Below are 17,465 nucleotides of genomic sequence, written 5' to 3'. Positions count from 1 at the left end.
TATATATATATTCACTTATAGTTGACATACAATATTATACAACATCAGCTTCAGGTGTACAGTGCAGTGATCAAGCCTCTTCCCTATCCATGATGCAAGACATGTGACCACCTGACATCCTACAAAATATTCACAACATTATCAATTACATTCCTCGAACTGTCCCCCATGTCCCCGTGGCAACACTGCAGCTGTGTATTTATGCATGGGGGTTTTCTTTGGTGTTTTTTTTTTCAATAAATACATTTGGCCCTTCGTATCCACATGTTTTCTATCTGTGGATTCAACCAACCATGGATTAAAAGCGGTATTATCACATTCCCAACTGTGGATTCCCAATTGCAGATCAAAGATACTGTTTACCTAGTTGGTTGAATCCACAGATGCGAAGGGCCTACCGTAGAGTTTAAAGTTATATGTGAGTTTTCAACATTTGCTGCGGAAGGGGAAAGGTGAGTATTGTTCAAGGTTCAGCTGTGTATTGAATTGAGTGTTTTTCCAAATGGTTTGTCATCCATTTTTTGGCCCTCAAATAACACAATATTGAATTTGCAGCAAATGTGCAAGATTTTTTCAGTTGTGACATCTCATTAGAGTTGCTGTTCAGCCCTCAGAGGACTCTTGGTCTCAGTCTTAGTGGCCTTGCCGTGCACAGGCAAAGAAATGGCAGGGATGTGCCAGAGGCCTCAGGGGCACTGCTGGTCTCAGGGCTCTTGCCTCTCGTGCACTGACCCCTACTCTTCAGGCCAAAGAACTACTGGAGGAGCAGTGACACCCTTCCAGACATCTTGCCCCTCTGCTGTCTCCATCACACTGCGAGGCCTAGAGCGTGGTTTTACCTGATGCCCTGGGGATCCGGTCATCCCTGCCCCATCCCCAGTGTCCATTAGGTGATGTGTTTCCAAGCCCACGAGTTAGTAATAGACCAAGCTTGTTGCTGCTCAGACACGGAAGTATTGCATCCAGGAGAACCCTGAGGGAACTAACAAGTTCAGGGACCCAAGGGCACTCACCCTTCATTTTTACCTCAGCCCAAGATCAGAGTCTCTGCCTCCAAAACAAGTTTAGGATAGTGCAGGAAGTGGTGAAGGGACACTTTATCAGCCTCTTCCCATCTGTCATCCTCTGTCCCTTCCTTATTGGACAGTTAAAGAGTTCTCAATCTTATGTACAGGGCCAGGCAAATAAACTTTATGCCCCACCCCAGCCAGATTGTCACCCCAAAGGCCCTCCCATATAGAAATTCAGGAGCCCCACTGCCACCCAGGCAGTAGCCTAGGAAACCATGGGCCTGGGGAGGACAGCGAGAGGTAGAGCCCCAGGATCCATTCTGAGAAGACCCGGAACAATCCTCGCACACTGGAGGCATGCACTGGAGACCTAACAGGGCTTTACTATCGCTCCCAGTGGAATGTAAAATGACCAAACTCATAGCAGGATAACAGTTTCACATAATGGTCTTTGCTGTCTCAGGTCAGCTAGAGGCAGTTTCTAGAATTGAATGAACTGTTTAGTTACTCTTTCTATTTACTTTGAGCAATGGCCCTGCGTTTTTTAAATTAATTAAACTAGCGATAAATGTCTTAATAAACACCTACCTTGTAAAGCTACTTACTCTTAAAAAAAAAAAAGAAAAAGAAAAAAACCTTCTTTTTGTCATTGTCTAAGAGAAAGAGGGAACTGGAGTGTGATTACTCTGGTCAACTAATAACAGAATCAGTGACTTTGGGGACATCAGGGGATGTGAGATCATTTATACAGAGGGAGCCTCAGGCTCAGAGGGGGAAATGACTTGCCCAAGAGATTGGTCAGAATTTGCCTTTTCTTACTCCCACCATTTCCTTCCTGCCCCAGGCTCCCTGCTCAAAGCTGAGACTAGCCTCCCTGAAATGACATCCTTCGGGCACATACCCTATACCCATCCACTTCCCACTCCATCATGGGGGGGGGTAGCTGGGTCCGCTTCCAGGAAAGAAAGAGAAAGGAGAAGGCTGGTCATGACAGCCAAGACGAAACTGACCAAGAAGCTTAAAGAGCACAGCCACAGGGAGAAGGCAGTAGCAGGCACAGGTCTGGGGCAGCTCCCAACCCACCTCCTGGACAAGAGTCCCTGGAGGTCAGGAGAGGAAACTTTCAGGCACAGACTTCCCACTACTGACAGCAGAACTGAGGTGAGAAGGGAGCTCTTTCTCTGAATTAGGTTTCATGATAACTGCCAGCTTTCCTTTCTGATGATCTAATTCATGGCAAAAGTGCAGTAAGTTTTAAAGCTCCTTAGCCATTGAAAGTAAATGGTAATTGGGGACTTGAACTTTCCAGCCAGAATTGGGCAGCTGCCCACTATCATGAAAGGCAGAATTTGAAAACCTGGCAGGAAGGAACAGAGTTTCTCTGTGGTATTTAACTCAACAAGCCTAATGCTCCTGGCACTCTTGGTATGTGAAAACATGAGAGCTGAATAAAAGTGAAAATTATGCTAAACAGCTAGATTGTAGAAGAGTTCAAATACCCATTTTTCCTACCCCTTATCCCAGCATTCTTTGCTCCGAGAGCTGATAGTGACCAACAGGTGCTGGAGAAGGGTTGGTCTAGTCTGTTGATCCCCAGACCATCAGCATCACCTTGGAACTTGTTAGAAATGCAAGTTACCAGGCCCCGCCCCAGACCCACTGAACCAAAAACTCTAGGAGAGGGACCTGCATTCTGGGTTGAGCAACCTTCCAGATGCTTCTGATGCAGACTCAAGTTTGAGAACCACTAGTCCAGAGCATGGTATGGTTCTAAATTTGTTGTTTATTAAGGAAACTCTACTTTCAAGTGAGCTAGCCATCCTTCTCCTACCTTGCCTCCCCCTCTACCACTGGGACAACCACTATTGGGAGATTTGGGATTTGTCCTCAGCATTTGTACAATAAACCGTCTGTTTGGCTGCTTGCCCCAGCTGTATCACTCCTCTCGTGGGACTCTAAGTTTTGTTGTTCCATTGAGGTGGTTTCCGCTTGTACTGGGAAGAGAGGCATCCATAATGTGGCTTTGTATTTTCAGTAGGACCACCAACCAAGAGTCAGGCCACGGAACCTCACTTCAGAGTTCTATCTGCTGTGATGAGGGATTTTTCAAGGGAGGCCCCGGCTGTCCTGAGGAGAAGCAATAAGAATGACCTGTCTGGTCCTAGCTAGGAATGCCAATGGCTGTGAGTGACTGGGTGAGCTCTGGGGAACTTGGAACTCTGATCAGAGAGCCATGGGCTCTACTTGTCTGTCCCTCCCCCTTTACCTGCCAACAGGATGGGCAGTTGCCTGAGGATTCCGGGAAGAGAAATTTGAGACTACAGTTAGCTCACATTGCTTTAATGCCAGAGAGAACCAATTATGTTTTTTTGAAAGAGATCGAGGCTCTGGGTTAACTTAATGAAATACATTTTGCCAAATGTTTTTTTTTTCATTTTCTCATTAAAGCCAAGGCATTAAAAGATATAGTGTCTGTTGGAACTGTATTGTAGCTCATCCTCCACCTCACTCAGCTCCTCCTTCCCAAGAGTTAGGAGCATGTCAAGAGTGTAGCATGAGAAGCTCTGTCTTGGTCTCTGCAGTGCTGAGTAAAAGCAGCCAAGCCTCTGAGAAGTTTGGGTTCATGGTATATATTTGATATTTTCTACTCTTCTTCCAACCTAGTCTAGGGGAAATAACCTTGGGGTATGGAAAAGATGTCAGTCTGTTCTTTGAGAGCCCTGTAGGGCAGATCTCCAAAATGGCGGCCATCCTCATAAGCTTGGGGATAAGCTTAGGTGAACGTGTACCAGGATCCACCCAAGTGTTCTCATCCCCAGAGCACTAGCTTTTGTTCCATGAGTACACAGTCTCATTGCTAAGGTCTTGTCATGTTCAACTCCATTCAGCCTAAAGGAAGAGGTCACAGGAGACAGAGGAAGTTGGTAGAAAAAAGTACACAGGGTTTTTATGTATCTTATGTCTTTTATTTTGAGCCCCACAATAATCCTTTGAAAGATATAGTATTAGCCTTGTTTTATAGATTAGGAAACGGAAGCTCAGACAGATTAAGGTCTGTCAACTTAATCTGTGTCTGCTTAGGTCTGGTGTCACAAGCTAAGACATGGCAGAGCAGGCCTTAACTCCAATCCTAGTGCTCATCCTCAGGCCTTCACCTTCCCAGAGCCCTTCCCCTCTCTGCTCTCTTTGCCTCCACCTCAACTTTTAGGGGACATGAGTGACCTAACAGGACCACTCATAAAAGGGAGATTGCACCAGGACTCAAAAGTGCTGATCTGTTTCATTTATATCCAGCTCAGAATCCATCACATTTGTTGGTACTGGCCAGTAAACAGCTTTCTGCTGAGAGCAAGGGAAATTGGGAGGATAGCTACAGGGTTATGAGAAACAGTGAGGATACTGAGCTTGCCATATTTCATGACTGAGACCACTCATTACAACCCCAGAAATTCCCAGATTTGCCAAATAACATGTGCATTTGCCCTTTGGGGGGCTGAGGGGAAGGCAGTAAAATGAGTTGGGGGCCAGAGGAAGTCTATTCTGGACTTTCTTCATAAGTTATCTGAAGCAACATTGTATGAGAGAGAGAGAGAGAGAGAGAGAGAATGAGAATATGAGAATGCATTTCGCACAAATACAAAGTAATGAGTTTTTTCCTAACAAGTCTGGCTGAGTTTTCAGTAATTCTGCATCTATGACATGACTAGTCCAGAGATATTTAGCACTGGCTGGAAAAATACAACCAAAATATATCAATTGATAGCAAGAAACAGTGATGCTTCTAAGAGTCACCTTACTGTAAAAGAGGCCTCATCATGGAAAATAAGACAAGTTTGCTTTTCTTCAGGCCCAGCTCAGGCTTTTTTTCTTTACAGACATTTCACCAGGTACGAGGAATCTGCACAGGAATGAGGACGCCTTGGCTCTTGAAGCATCATCACTGATAATAAGTCTGGCCCTCTCATTACTGCTCTTACATGCTGTACAAACAGCAGGTTTGACGGTTCTGCCCAGAGGGTCCTAATTGCCTTTGTTGAGTCTGGTTTGGACCATCTGTACTGACGGAACACTTAGTCCTCCCTCCCATGACATTTACTTGCAAACAGTGACCTCCATGTTCCAGACTGGATGTGTTGTCCCCGCCCCACGTGCACATCTTCTGCATGCCATACGCCATACCATGTGGTGGTGAGCTCAGCCAGTTCTCTGACCTGAGCAAGGACTGCCAGCAGGGCGCCCTGAGGCACCACGCCTGGCATTTGAACCTACAGATATCTATTTGCATCATGAAAATCACCCCAATTCCCTCAATTTGCATGTAGAATGGCAGGCATTGGTACAAGAAGTTGCTGTGTGTATTAAAGGTTAGGTGAGGCCAGTGGCTGCAGGAGTGTGGGTAAGCACTGTTCCTCTCACCCTCTGAACTGTGACGTCCCTCCACTGGGGCCGGCTCTCTCCCCCAGAAACCTCAGGGCCACCTGGCCCCACAGCAGCCTCCTGGTGCTACAGCCTAGATCCCAAGTGCCTGTATGGTGCCCATCCTTCCCAGCCTAACTGTGGGTTCTGCAGTCCATCTCTTTTGAGAGTAGAGGGCACGCCTGGGCAGGGCTCAACTATGGCCCTGCTGCGTTTGGGGGGACCTGCGACAGAAGACAGTTTGGCAGCGTTTTACCCTGAAATGAACTTGCCCATCTCCTCCCAGAATGAGCTGGCTGCTTTTTAGCTGCAGCCTCAGCAGTTCCTGGAGATTTTGTTGGTTTAGGACTAAGCAAGAAAAGTGGGCTCCTGGGCAGGGAGCTCAGCAGGGGTTCCTCCCTTCAAAGAAAATGTGCTGCGGTTAAGAAATCTCAGGCCCTGCTGTTAGCGTTTGTGACCCTTATCCTCCCTCTGCCTCGGAAAGCTGGGCTGGGTGTTGGGTGCAAACACAGAGGCAGGACTGCACCCCAGTAATTGATTCACACTTTCGGTTGGGCTTACTCATGCCATGACCCTGAGAAGATGAGCTAATGTGGCTGTTCCTCTGTGACATTAAAGTGCTTTTACACAGCATCTGCTCCTGAACCTGGCAGACATTGGGCACACACATGCCCTTAGAGAACATTGATAAGGAAAGCCAAGAAGTCTTTGGTCTACAAGAAATTTAAATGGACAATTAAACTAGAAGAGAGGGGCTGGCTGAGATGCCATCTCACCCCTGTTGCCCACTGCTTCCCTGGCAGGCCTCTGAGGCTAACTTGTTGGGCTCTTGCCCTCTCCTCCAGGCACCCCCATCCTGCCGTGGCCTTTTTCCACCCCTGGAGTCTTGCGCTTTTGGACTGCAGGTGCCCGCTGTCTCCTGCCCTGCAGCTCACCTCTGCCTTCTCAGGGCCTGTGAAACTGTAGCCAGCTCCCCTTAAACAGCATGTGGTCCAGGAGCTGAGAAAGTTGGGCTTACTCTTGCCCTCTTCAGGACTTGGCGTAGTTTGCTCTTAAAATCGGCCTGCCTCACAGGTAAGCCGGGTTGAATAAGGAATAAGTGGGGTGCTTTCAACCCATTAGCCCTTCTGATCAGGATGCACCCTGCCAGAGTCGCTGGGATTGACACCGCGATGGGTTCCAATAAAACTATTCTCTTGCCCAAGGGTATTGACGATGAAGCAGAAAAATGCAATTAACCTTGACTAGTTTGGGTCACTGGCCCACGCCTGCTTGTTGCTTGCTGCCTCAGTCCCTTCCCTGAAGAATAGACAAACCATAGAGAACGAGAACCAGGCTCTCCAGGGAGGGGCAAGCCCACGACTTCTCCCAACCTCAAAGCTGCAGAATGATGCTGAGGGGCTCACGAATCATTCTGTGCACCATGTAGTGAGAGGAAATGGATTGCACTTGTATGCACTGTTATTTTCAACTATGTGTGGGTACTATTGTGGATCATAAAACACAAGTTTATTTTTAATGGGTGCTTCATAACTTATTTTGACCCAACAATAACTTTGGGAAGAGAATAACCTCAGAGGTGTAGCTGGATTTGGGTGCTCTGCCTCAGCTCACTTGTCCTGAAGATAAACGTCCTCAGGCTTGGAGCCCTGACTTGGGGACTCAACAGTAATCACCTGTCAGCCCGAGGGCCTGTTTCTTCAGTATAATCAATGGCACAATATTCAGCACACAGCACGTGGGTTAGCCATAGTATGACGGCAACTGCAGGCAAAGGGAAAAGAAGATAGAACTCACTGCACTTTGCCACCCAACCAAAAGAGAAGACTGCCTGCCACAGAATATTTCAGAAAGCCCCAGACTTAGGGCAGAGAGACCACAGAGAGGAAATACTAGGACACTGCTGGCACCTGGAAGCGCAAGCGGACCCACAAGGCCAGAAGTTTAAAACTCCTAAACTCTTGCCCCTGCCAAAAGCTTTGTAGTAGGAAGCCTACCATGATGAGTCAGCTGAATGTGACACCACCGTCCCGAAGGCTGCCTCAGGCCACTCCACCAGCCCCAGACGTTGAGCACTCCATGAGAGGGGCAGGTTGCCACTCTCTGTGAAAGGTGCCACAGCAGTGCCCTGAGTTGATTCTGCCTTTAATTTAAACTTCATGGAGTTCTGCCCTAAGGAGAAACTCTGTTCCCACCCCTCTCCCCATTCCCCTCACCTCCCACCCTCCAGCCTTGGAGAAACAGCAAAGGAAGACGGTTCTGTTTATTAGCCTACACAAGAACCTTTTAGCTCAGAATCATGCACCTACCACTGGTAAATGGGAACCTAAGGGAACCAGGACTTCATGGTGTGGAGCAGTGCTTTCACCAGATGTTGAGAAATAACAAGAAAAAGATCCTTTTTTATTGATATAGGAAATGTATAATGAGATATGTGGGGGTTTGTTTTTTGGGGTTTTTTTTTTCATAAATACCTGAAGAGGAAAGCTACGCTTCCTTTTTTTTCCATGAAGTGGGAAAATTCAGGTTGGAGCTACTAAATGTAAGGTTCTTACCAGCTAAGAGCCCTATAAGTGTATTTCAGCTGCCAGCCTATGAGAATGAGTTGTTTTTATGGAAGGCATGATTCTTATGAAAAGCCGTGTGAGTTCTATCACAGAAGCACCTTTTCCCACATGGCTACCCCGGGCTCCTGTTAACATGGTGGTTGTATGTATGCAAGCAAACTTCTTCAGCCATTAAAACTCACCCCAGCTGATGCCGTGCAGTATCCAGCTTGGTGCAAAGTAAAACATGTAGAGAAAAATATTCATGATCTTCAACTGTCTCTTAATATTCCATTTCAGTTGCTCTGAGAAGGATAATAGCACAGGACATGCTGCTTGGGATAGAGTTGAACATACTTCCGCTGTGCCCCGGAGAACGTTAAGAATGACTTTAAGCTCTTCCCACACTCTGGAGCCTCACTAGGGAAATAGTTGACCGCCCTGCCCCAAAAGACAGTTGTCAATGGAATCCTTTGAAAGACCTGGTTCGCGTGGCCCACTGCCCAGAAGTCCCACTGTGATTCCTGGCAAGTCTCTGTCCTGAAAGTAGCTCTTTCTGGTGGCAAACCAAAGAGGGGGAGAATGGGGCCCACGGCCTCAGGATGATGTTGTGAGGAGGAGTGTGGGACAAAGAGGAAAAAGAGTGCCCACACGGCACCACCTTCCTCATTTGAGCTGTCTATTCATTCATCCTCCCAGTTCTCCAAGGATAAGCTTAAGATGTTTGCTGAGAAATTTGATATCCTGCCCTAATTCTCCTTGAATTGTATAGGGTGAGCCAGCTGGAAGGGAAGAGGTGAAGTGTAAACCTTCCACTGAATAGGGCCAGGCCCTTTTGCAATAACCTATGGCCTTGGGCCTTGGCGCAGACGGGATACTTTGGATCTTATAAGACAACCTTGATTTGGTTGCAGAATGAGACACAGACCCAGTGGAGATGATTATCTCAGCTGTGGAGACCGCTGGGGACAGGCCCAGAGATCAGTGTCTTGCAGCGCTCCCAATGTTCCGACGGTTCCCTGCAAGTCACTCTCCTCCCAGCTCATCCCAGATACCCAGCCAGGTCCCTGAAGGAAAAGGTTATGAGTTTAGACATGGCCTAATTTCCTCGCATTGTGTAAAACCTTTTAGCAAACCCTCTACTCTTTATTATTCAGTTGTTTAGTTAGTAAATAATTACTGAGGACCTACCTGCCATATGCCAGGCCCTGTGCTAAGTTCTGGGGGAGGGCTCCTGGTCTCATGAATATTATAGCCTGGAAAGGGAGCAGACAACAAATTAACAAGATAATTACAGATTGCTGTCAGTGCTGTGAAGGAAATAAACAGGATAAAGGAGATAGAAAGTAACTGGGAGGGGTATTCTATAGGGAGGACCACTCTGCAGAGAGGACCTTTGAGCCTAGACCTCAAGGACAGAAGGAGCAGCCATGGGGAGCAGGACGAAGGAAGAGCGAACCAGGCAGAGGGAATACAAAGGTACAGAGGCAGAAGAGGTTGGGGTTCAGGAACAGACGCTGTGGTCTGACAGTAGTGAGGAGAATGATTTGGGAGGAGTTCAGCGAAGAGACAGGAGCCAGGTCGCGTAGGGCCTTGGAGGCCATGATCAGAGTTTGGATTTTATTCTGAGAGCAACAGGAAGCCACTGACAGTATTAAGCAGAAGTGGTAATGTAATTAAAGATCACTGTGTGTGCACTGCTGCCTTGTTTGTAGTAGCAGATTACAAACACATTCCATCAATATGGAGCTGGGTAAATAAATTGAGGTTCATTCCAGCAGTATGCAGCGTTTAAAAACTGTGCAGGGCCGGCCGAGTGGCGCGATGGTTAAGAACTGGCTTGGGACGCCAGAGGGCCCCGGTTCGGATCCCACATATGAGGGCCAGCAACGTCCTCCACAACTAGACTGAAGAACAAAAGAACAGCAACTTGTCTGTTCCCCTTCCCCCGATTCCCCAATGCTGTTCCCCTCCCTCAATCCCACAATAAAATCTTAAAAAAAAAAGACATGTCTGGCTCTCACTCTCCCCATTCCCCCCTCTCACACATCCCCCACCCCTACTCCCACCCCCACCCCCCAAAAAAAATGTCTGATTTGTGGTTATCCCTGTTGCTATGTGGAGAGAGGATGGGAGCAGAAGCAGAGAGCCTGTTAGAAGGTTCTGGCTGTGATCCAGTTGAGAGATACTGGTGGCTTGACCTGCGGGGTTGGTAATGGGGATAAAGAGAAGCGAATGGATTCAAGATATCCTTTAGAGGCAGAGCCAGCTGGACTTGGTGTATTCCACACGGATATGCCCTACTCCCAAACTGACATTCCCTAGGAAAGCTTTGTGCATTAGAGATGGAACTAGATGGAACTAACTCTACTCTGACTTGTCTGACGTTTTCGTAGAAGGAAGCATTCTTGGGCCCCTTCCAGGTGCTAAAAGCCTCAGAATTGCAGAGAGTATCTAATGTATCACAATACAGAGGACATAGTTATGGCCATGTGCCCCTTGCCTATCTTCATGCAATTGTTATAAATGATTCTTAATGACCATCAAAACAAAGTTCCACTACAGAAGCCCTCTCATTTCTTAATGGAGCTTCTTTCTTTGCAGAGAGATGCCAAAGGCCAGTACCTGTTTGACCTTCTTTGCCACCACCTGAACCTACTTGAGAAAGACTATTTTGGGATCCGCTTTGTGGACCCAGACAAGCAGCGGGTGAGTCAATATTCAAAGCACAAATGGAGGAGAGGGTCATTAAGCCTGAAAGCTTTAAGCTATCACTCATATTCAGAGTTTAGACTCAGGAGTCAGGGACCAACAAGACCCTGCAGCTGGGTGTCATCTCTTCAAATCATATTATGAGACCTGAAAGATACCTTAGCAGAGCTCGCCTAGTATACCCATCATTTTACAGATGCTGAAATGGCAGCCTAGAGAGCCGCAGTGATTTGCCCAAAGTTGCCCAGTTGAAGGCAGAGCAGCTGGGCTAGTGTTGTGGTCTTGAAGCCCAGGTCATAGGCTGAGTGCCCTTTCTAGTAAACAGGCTAAACCACATTGTCAGGTTAGGAAGGGCCTCACCTGAAGGGCCACACCAACCCAGTCTGGGGAGGGGAGAGAGCTGAATTGATGGGGGCCTTTCAGCACCTTTCAAAGCTACAATTCTTATTCTGTTCTATGCAACATGGGCAACTCTACAGACACAAGGCTTTGGCGAGGACTGCGATACTCCTGACAGACCTAGGAACAAGTCCATTATCCCCAGACCCCTGCCTACCTCTCCAGCCCAACCTCCCCTGTCTCCTCCCTGCTGTGGCTCAGCCAGACAGTACCGTGACCTCAGACATGTCATCCTTCTCTCTTTTCAGAGCCTTTACCTGTACAGTTCCCACTGCCTGGAATATTTCTTCTCCCTTCCCTTCCTTCTCCACTCTCTACACTTTTTTTTTTTTTTTGGCTAACTCCTTCTCACACATAAGGTCTTAGCTTAGACTTCTACTTCTTTCAGAAGTCTTCCCTAACCCTCCCACTCTGAATAAGGGGGCCTACGTGCCCCCATATGCCCTACGTGCCCCCATATGCCCTGTACTACACCTGTCATAGCACTATGCTGTGATTGCCTGTGTGCTCTGCAAAAATATAAGTCCCACGAGGGCATAGACTTTATCTCATTCATCACTATACCCCATGGAACTAGTGTGGGGCCTAGAGTGTAATGGATGTTTAATATTTGCTGAAGGAGTAATGAGTGAGTTAACGGTCAGTGGTACCATAGTTCTACCCTCCACTTGCCCAGCTAGCCCACTAGCAGACACCTGCAGTTTCTACAGCTTCTGCCCATCAGCCCTTTGCGCTCTGTGGGGATGTACTCTCTGGCATCCCCATTGAAGTGGGAAAGTATGCAGAAGCATTCAGGCCTCAATGTCTCCCTTCCCTATACCCCTGCCTACTACCCATTCTTCTCTACCACCCTTCAAAAACATCGCTATGAATTCCAGAGGGCCGCCTTTCATGGATCCACTAATTTTCTGCACAGCTCTGAACTTGGGCTTCACCTTTGTCACCCTTAGGGAACCTTGGAAGGAGCCGGAGGGCGCAGCCTCCCAGCCCTGCCCAGGGCCAGAGATAACCCTGAATGGAACCCCCTCACCACTCCAGAGTCAAGTGCTGCTCTGTGCTTTGATGCTCTGAGCCACTGTGTCTCCAGATCCCATTTAGGGTTTTATGCTAAACACATCAGCTTTAGGAAAGAATCAAAAGGACTGTATCCCTTTCTTTTGACAAGCTCCGTCCCACTTCACTGACATATTTCCTTCCTCCAGGCTCAACAGAATTTTGAGCATCATCAGTGTTTGCAAAGTAGTGTTGAGGTCAGTCCCTCTCCCGTAAAGGCCCCACTGACTTGACATAAATACTGTCCTTAGCTCTGGACCACAGAAGACCCCAAAAATGCCGGGACACCAGGCAGCTACCTGTCCTCACATGCTGTAGTTGTCCATTTCACTATATGATGATGGACTATTTTTACACAGGGGTTTTTGTTGTTTATCTTTTTTGGTCTTAACTGTCTGTCCTTAAGAAGGAAGGCCAGTTACCCCAAGGTCTCTTCATCTCTCAAGTAGAGTGGGGGATGAAGGGGAAAATGTGTCTTGTTTATTATTTTTAAGTTAGGTCAGAATGTGCTTGAGGAGAATAAGAGAGGATGTAGAGGTGATTAAGATTAAAAGCAGAAGGAGACAAAGAAAAATAAGGAAATAGGAAAAAGGAGAAATAAACATTTATGGAGTGGCTGCTGTGTGCCGGGCTCTGCCCTGAGCACAAACCTAAATCTTTCAGCCCATGGGTACTGGGCACTGAGCTGTGCCAGGCTCTAAGCAAAAAGCTTCCCATATGTTGTTATTTGATCCTCACCACAGATGAAATGAGTATCCACAATTATATTATTCCTTCTCCAGATGAGTAAAGTCTCAGAGATGTTAAGTAACTTTCCCATGGCAGATGGCAAAGCCTGTCTCCAGCTCTGACCTGCCTGACTCAGGACCTGTGTTGTTTTTAAGGTTCCATGTTAAATTCATACCTGAGAGCCTCTAAAGCTATGTGATTCTCTGCCTTTATTGAGGGGTTAAAGAGAGCAGGGAGGCTTGAGAGGGTACTTGAGAGTTGTGGGGAAATGGGCCTGTAAAGAATTGTCATCCCAGATCTACTGATTCAGGATAGAATGGAGGAGGTAAGCTCCCCAGTTCCTCCAGGGTGTGAGGCCCTAAGATAACCCTCCTCCCCTGGGGCACCAGGCAGTCTGAACCCAGAGCTCATGTCCATCCCATCCCTGCTTGTTCTGCAGCGGTCTCCACGGGGCCTGGCCCCTGGCCCCTCCTAGAGGAGCTGCCCTCACTCACCCTCTCCCGTTCCTGGCTCAGCCTCTCCTTTCAAGCCTCTAGAGTCTGAATATTGTGCCAGATTGGCCCATTCGCCCAAATGCAGGAGGAAATTCCCCTCTCCGAACCTTCTTTTCTTCTTCTCCTGACCCTGCCTCCCCAAGCCCGTGTTAACAGTTGGCTAGTGATTCTGGGACTCAGACTGAGCCAAACAGATGCAAAAGGGAACTCTGGCCATCACCATATTCTTGGGATCCCTTCAAGATTTCTCTACTAGACCATTCAAATTTCTTGGACAAGCTGTGACAGCTTTCCACTCCCTTCTCACCCAATCTCCTCCAGCCTCACTTCTTTCTTCAGCTCTCACTTTAGCACAAACTAAAGTCTTCTCTCCGGCTCTTGCCAAAGGGAATAGTCTTTTCATCACTCAGCTCCATCTGCCTTCTGCTGATAGTGGATCTCACAAGTCATTCCTCTTAGTTTCTATCTTTGTGTATTTTAATCTGTCGCTAGGATGTCTAGGGGTGATCTGTTTCCTGAGTCCCAGACACTTGCGGTGTTCTCCTCCCTCTACAAAGTTCTGGTGTGTTCTGGACAGACAGGTCTCCTCCATCTTCACCAGCACAGCCTGGAAACCCTGTTGTTTCCGTACAATTTCACGTCTTGCCTTTGCTTCCCTGTGAAGCCAGCCGCAGTGGGCCATGTAATGTGAGAAGGACCTCTTAACCACATTGAGTGGCTATAATGAGCTGCCAGCCTCATGGGAACTCAGATCAGAGGAAGCAAGAGAGCAGCATGTCAGCCCAGATTATCCATGTGGAGCTGACGGGAGAACTGGCTCTTAGTGGGTCCATTAACTGCATGACCCATGGCCCAGCCCAGAAGGTGAGAGCTGGCAATCGGGGCAGGCCAGGATGCCGTCTGCGTGGCCCTGGCTGCTTTCCTGGCCAAAGGGAGAACTCTGCCAAGATGTTACACTAAATGGAAGCAGCCAGAAAAGAGGGAGGTGTGGACCCGGGTCCTTCGTCCGTTCAATAGCCGCACATTGAACACTGTGCTGGGCGTGGGCGATACAGGGTACACAGGACAGTTTTCTGTCCTCACAGAGCTTATGACTAATGGGTTTAAGCTACTCCCAGGTAACCAAACTCCAAATAATAGTAGTTCTAACTCTCTGCAAATTGTCGTGGTTCCTGATTAGAATAAATGCAGCAAATATCAATACTGCATTTTATAAAGCATCCGTGTAGAACTTGGAAGCAGATATGGAATGGTCTCTTTGCTTCCTTCCCCCAAACAAGTATCATGGGGAAAAAAAATGTATTGCTACTATGTCCTGCCTCTATGAAAATCCAAGGGAAACAGGATACGATCGCACACATTGGTTGTGGTTAGCTATTTTACGAGACAGACTTTAAACGTCCCTGGATGCCAAGGAATCCTGAGCACGTCTCCTTAACACAGGGGCTGGCAATCCATGTTGCTCAAACAAAGATGGAATACACACCAGCCATCCCTGCCTTCTCACCATTTATGAAATTCAACCTGTCAGTACTTTCTAGAGCTGTTACCCATAGCCTCTGTCACCACACCCCTGCCAGAAATAAAGTTGGCACATAGCATAAACACACACACCCCATGAAAGTCAGTATTTCCCTCCTCAAGCCAGGCGGGGCTTTATTCCCATCACACATACGTGCATTCAACTTGTGCCTACTGGTATGGCAGAAACATGGCTCAGAACTTTGGCACCCTACTTTGGAAGGTGGCCTTGCCAGGGAAACCCAGAAATGGCATCTGAGGCTGGAACTCTTCTCCCCTTCACAGCTGGTTCCCCGGGGAGCTTATTTCAGAAAATCATATCACTCTTCACTCTCCAAGCCTACATCTCACAAGCGTTTAGCCTGCTTTACCCTGGGCTACAATCTGTCTGGTTATTTAAATTGGATAAAACTAGTTATATTTGACACTGCTTCTCATTAGGATTTTCTTGTTCTGTGTTCTCTCTTTCAGCATTGGTTGGAGTTTACAAAGTCTGTGGTGAAGCAATTGAGATGTAAGTATTCTCCAAGAAAAGACTTGAGTCCCACCCCTGGGGAGGGTGGCAGGAAACCTCCCACTTATAGTAAGTCTTGGTAATTTTCCACTATTCTGAGTATAAGTTGCTCTAAACATCTGAGGATTTTCTTCTGAGGGTTCAGAGGCCTGTGCATCCTGGTGGGGAGGAGAACCCAGTCATCTCTGGGCAAGAGGGTCTCCCCTGATGGGCACCTCTTTTTCTCTACAGCCCAGCCTCCATTCACCATGTGTTTCCGTGTGAAGTTTTACCCTGCAGACCCTGCTGCCCTGAAAGAAGAAATAACCAGGTGAGGATGAACACACCTCCCTCAGCCACTAAGACCTATTGTAAAGGATAGGAGTGAGGGACTGTGACCTCTCAGATCCTCTATTTCGGAAGCTGCTAACCCTTATAGGCAAGGAATTCTTCCTAAATAGAACCTTACTTCTGTATTTCATTTCCACATGCTTTCTTTGCTCACCCCCTCAGTAGAATTGGAACAGAAAGAGCTTCTTCCCATCAAGTGTGAACTGGTCATCTGCAAAGGGATCTGGGATAACTAATTAATCAAATATATTTTTTCTTTTACCCATAATGTGGTGACTGTGGACGTCTTTGGAGAGGGCTTTGCTTCCTTTCGTGGGGGATTGAAATAGACTCCAGTGGCCTAATGTACTTGGGAAACGCCAAAGCATGACACTGAAAGACGAGCTGGGAAATGCTGAGGGTTTTAAATCCAAGTGGGTAAATGCCAGTGTGCTGATGGATCAGGTCCGTGATAAACTCTTCCCTGTGGGCATTATGTTCTTTGCAGAGCAGGCTGCTGCACAGAACGAATCCTATCTCATCCAGCACCACTTGAGGATAAAAAAGAACCTCTGCCCACAGCCATCCATCCTATAAGAGGGTCAGTGAATGGGAGTTTCAAAGCTTCTCCAGGGTTTTGTACATCTCTGAGCCAAATTCACTCTAAAAGTAGTGCCTCAGCGATTCAGGAACTCTCTGTAACAGGAATCCTTAATTTTTACATTAGAAAGACCTCATGTTGACATAAGCAAAACCTTGATGTTCCCTTGGAGAGGGTGGGGCCTCAGGTGAGGAGGTCATGCCAGGGAATCCCAAAGCTGAGGAAGAGACAGCCCTGCCAGCTCTTTTCCTTCCCTAAAACCTTGGAGACAGCAAAGACCGACATGAGGCCATTACCAGTCATACAGGCCGTTCATACTGTAAGGCTTTGAGATTTACTTCTAGATCCTGAACTGCTTGGGAAAATCCCAAAGAAAGGAATAAGAAGGGAAGACAAAAGGAAAGAAAAATATTAATTGTTTTTACTTCCTGTTCTGAAGCAGCTGCCACTACCTTTACTTACATCAGGTAAACGGAGCAAATCTTCTCTGAGAAAGAAAAGGAGGAAATAGGGAGAGAAAAAGGGCAAGAAACAGGAACAAGTGGTACAAAGGAAGCAAAGAAGCAGGACAGGGAAGGAAGGTAGCTGCTTCGCATGGGCCCCGGTGGAGGGTGCGGGCAACCTTACAATCAGGTCTGAAGGAGCAGGATCCAGGTGCATGGAGCAGTAGACACCCACCTACTTTGAAACACTGCAGACGGGGAGGAGTGTAGTTGGAACCAAAACGCATGCTTCTTACAGGGCATAGAAACTCCAGGCTCTGCTCATCCACGTGGAAGTGGATGTGACTCCCACTTTGCGTCTGAAAATCAAGCTCATCCATATTAATGAGCAGTCCTGTAGCTTTAGGCAAAACAATGAGGGTAGACCCACTGTGTTTACAACTTGAACAGAGACAAGTTTTGGCAAAGCACTAGCCTGCCTCGCTCATGATCTCCAGCGTGTTTGCCTTACCTCTGAGCACACACCTCTCTCCCTCCCTCCCTCCCTTCCTTCATCTCTCTCCCTCTCTCTCTCTCTCTCCCCTCCCCCTTCCTCCCTCTCCCTCTCCCCCTCTCCCCCTCTCCTTTCTGATCCGGGAACATCCCTGAGATATGTCACTAATGCTTTTTTCCCCACAAAGTATTCTGTCTTTGATCTCTCTCCCCCCTCCTTCTCTCC

At 47.5% G+C, this 17,465-nt stretch overlaps 1 protein-coding gene across 4 annotated transcripts in view; it reads left to right on the top strand.

The window, feature by feature from the left end:
* Positions 1 to 17,465, top strand: part of FRMD5 (FERM domain containing 5) — a 310,259-nt gene that overhangs the window by 255,827 nt on the left and 36,967 nt on the right. For all 4 annotated transcript variants that reach the window (XM_019645026.1, XM_019645029.1, XM_019645028.1 and 1 more), the window contains exons 2-4: positions 10,577 to 10,681; positions 15,352 to 15,394; positions 15,626 to 15,704. In XM_019645026.1, the coding sequence (XP_019500571.1) occupies positions 10,577 to 10,681; positions 15,352 to 15,394; positions 15,626 to 15,704 (227 nt within the window). The remainder of the gene's footprint in view (positions 1 to 10,576; positions 10,682 to 15,351; positions 15,395 to 15,625; positions 15,705 to 17,465) is intronic.

The sequence above is a fragment of the Hipposideros armiger genome, unplaced genomic scaffold (genome assembly GCF_001890085.2).
Source record: "Hipposideros armiger isolate ML-2016 unplaced genomic scaffold, ASM189008v1 scaffold_92, whole genome shotgun sequence".
NCBI lineage: Eukaryota > Metazoa > Chordata > Mammalia > Chiroptera > Hipposideridae > Hipposideros > Hipposideros armiger.
This window is presented reverse-complemented; position numbering and strand designations above follow the sequence as displayed.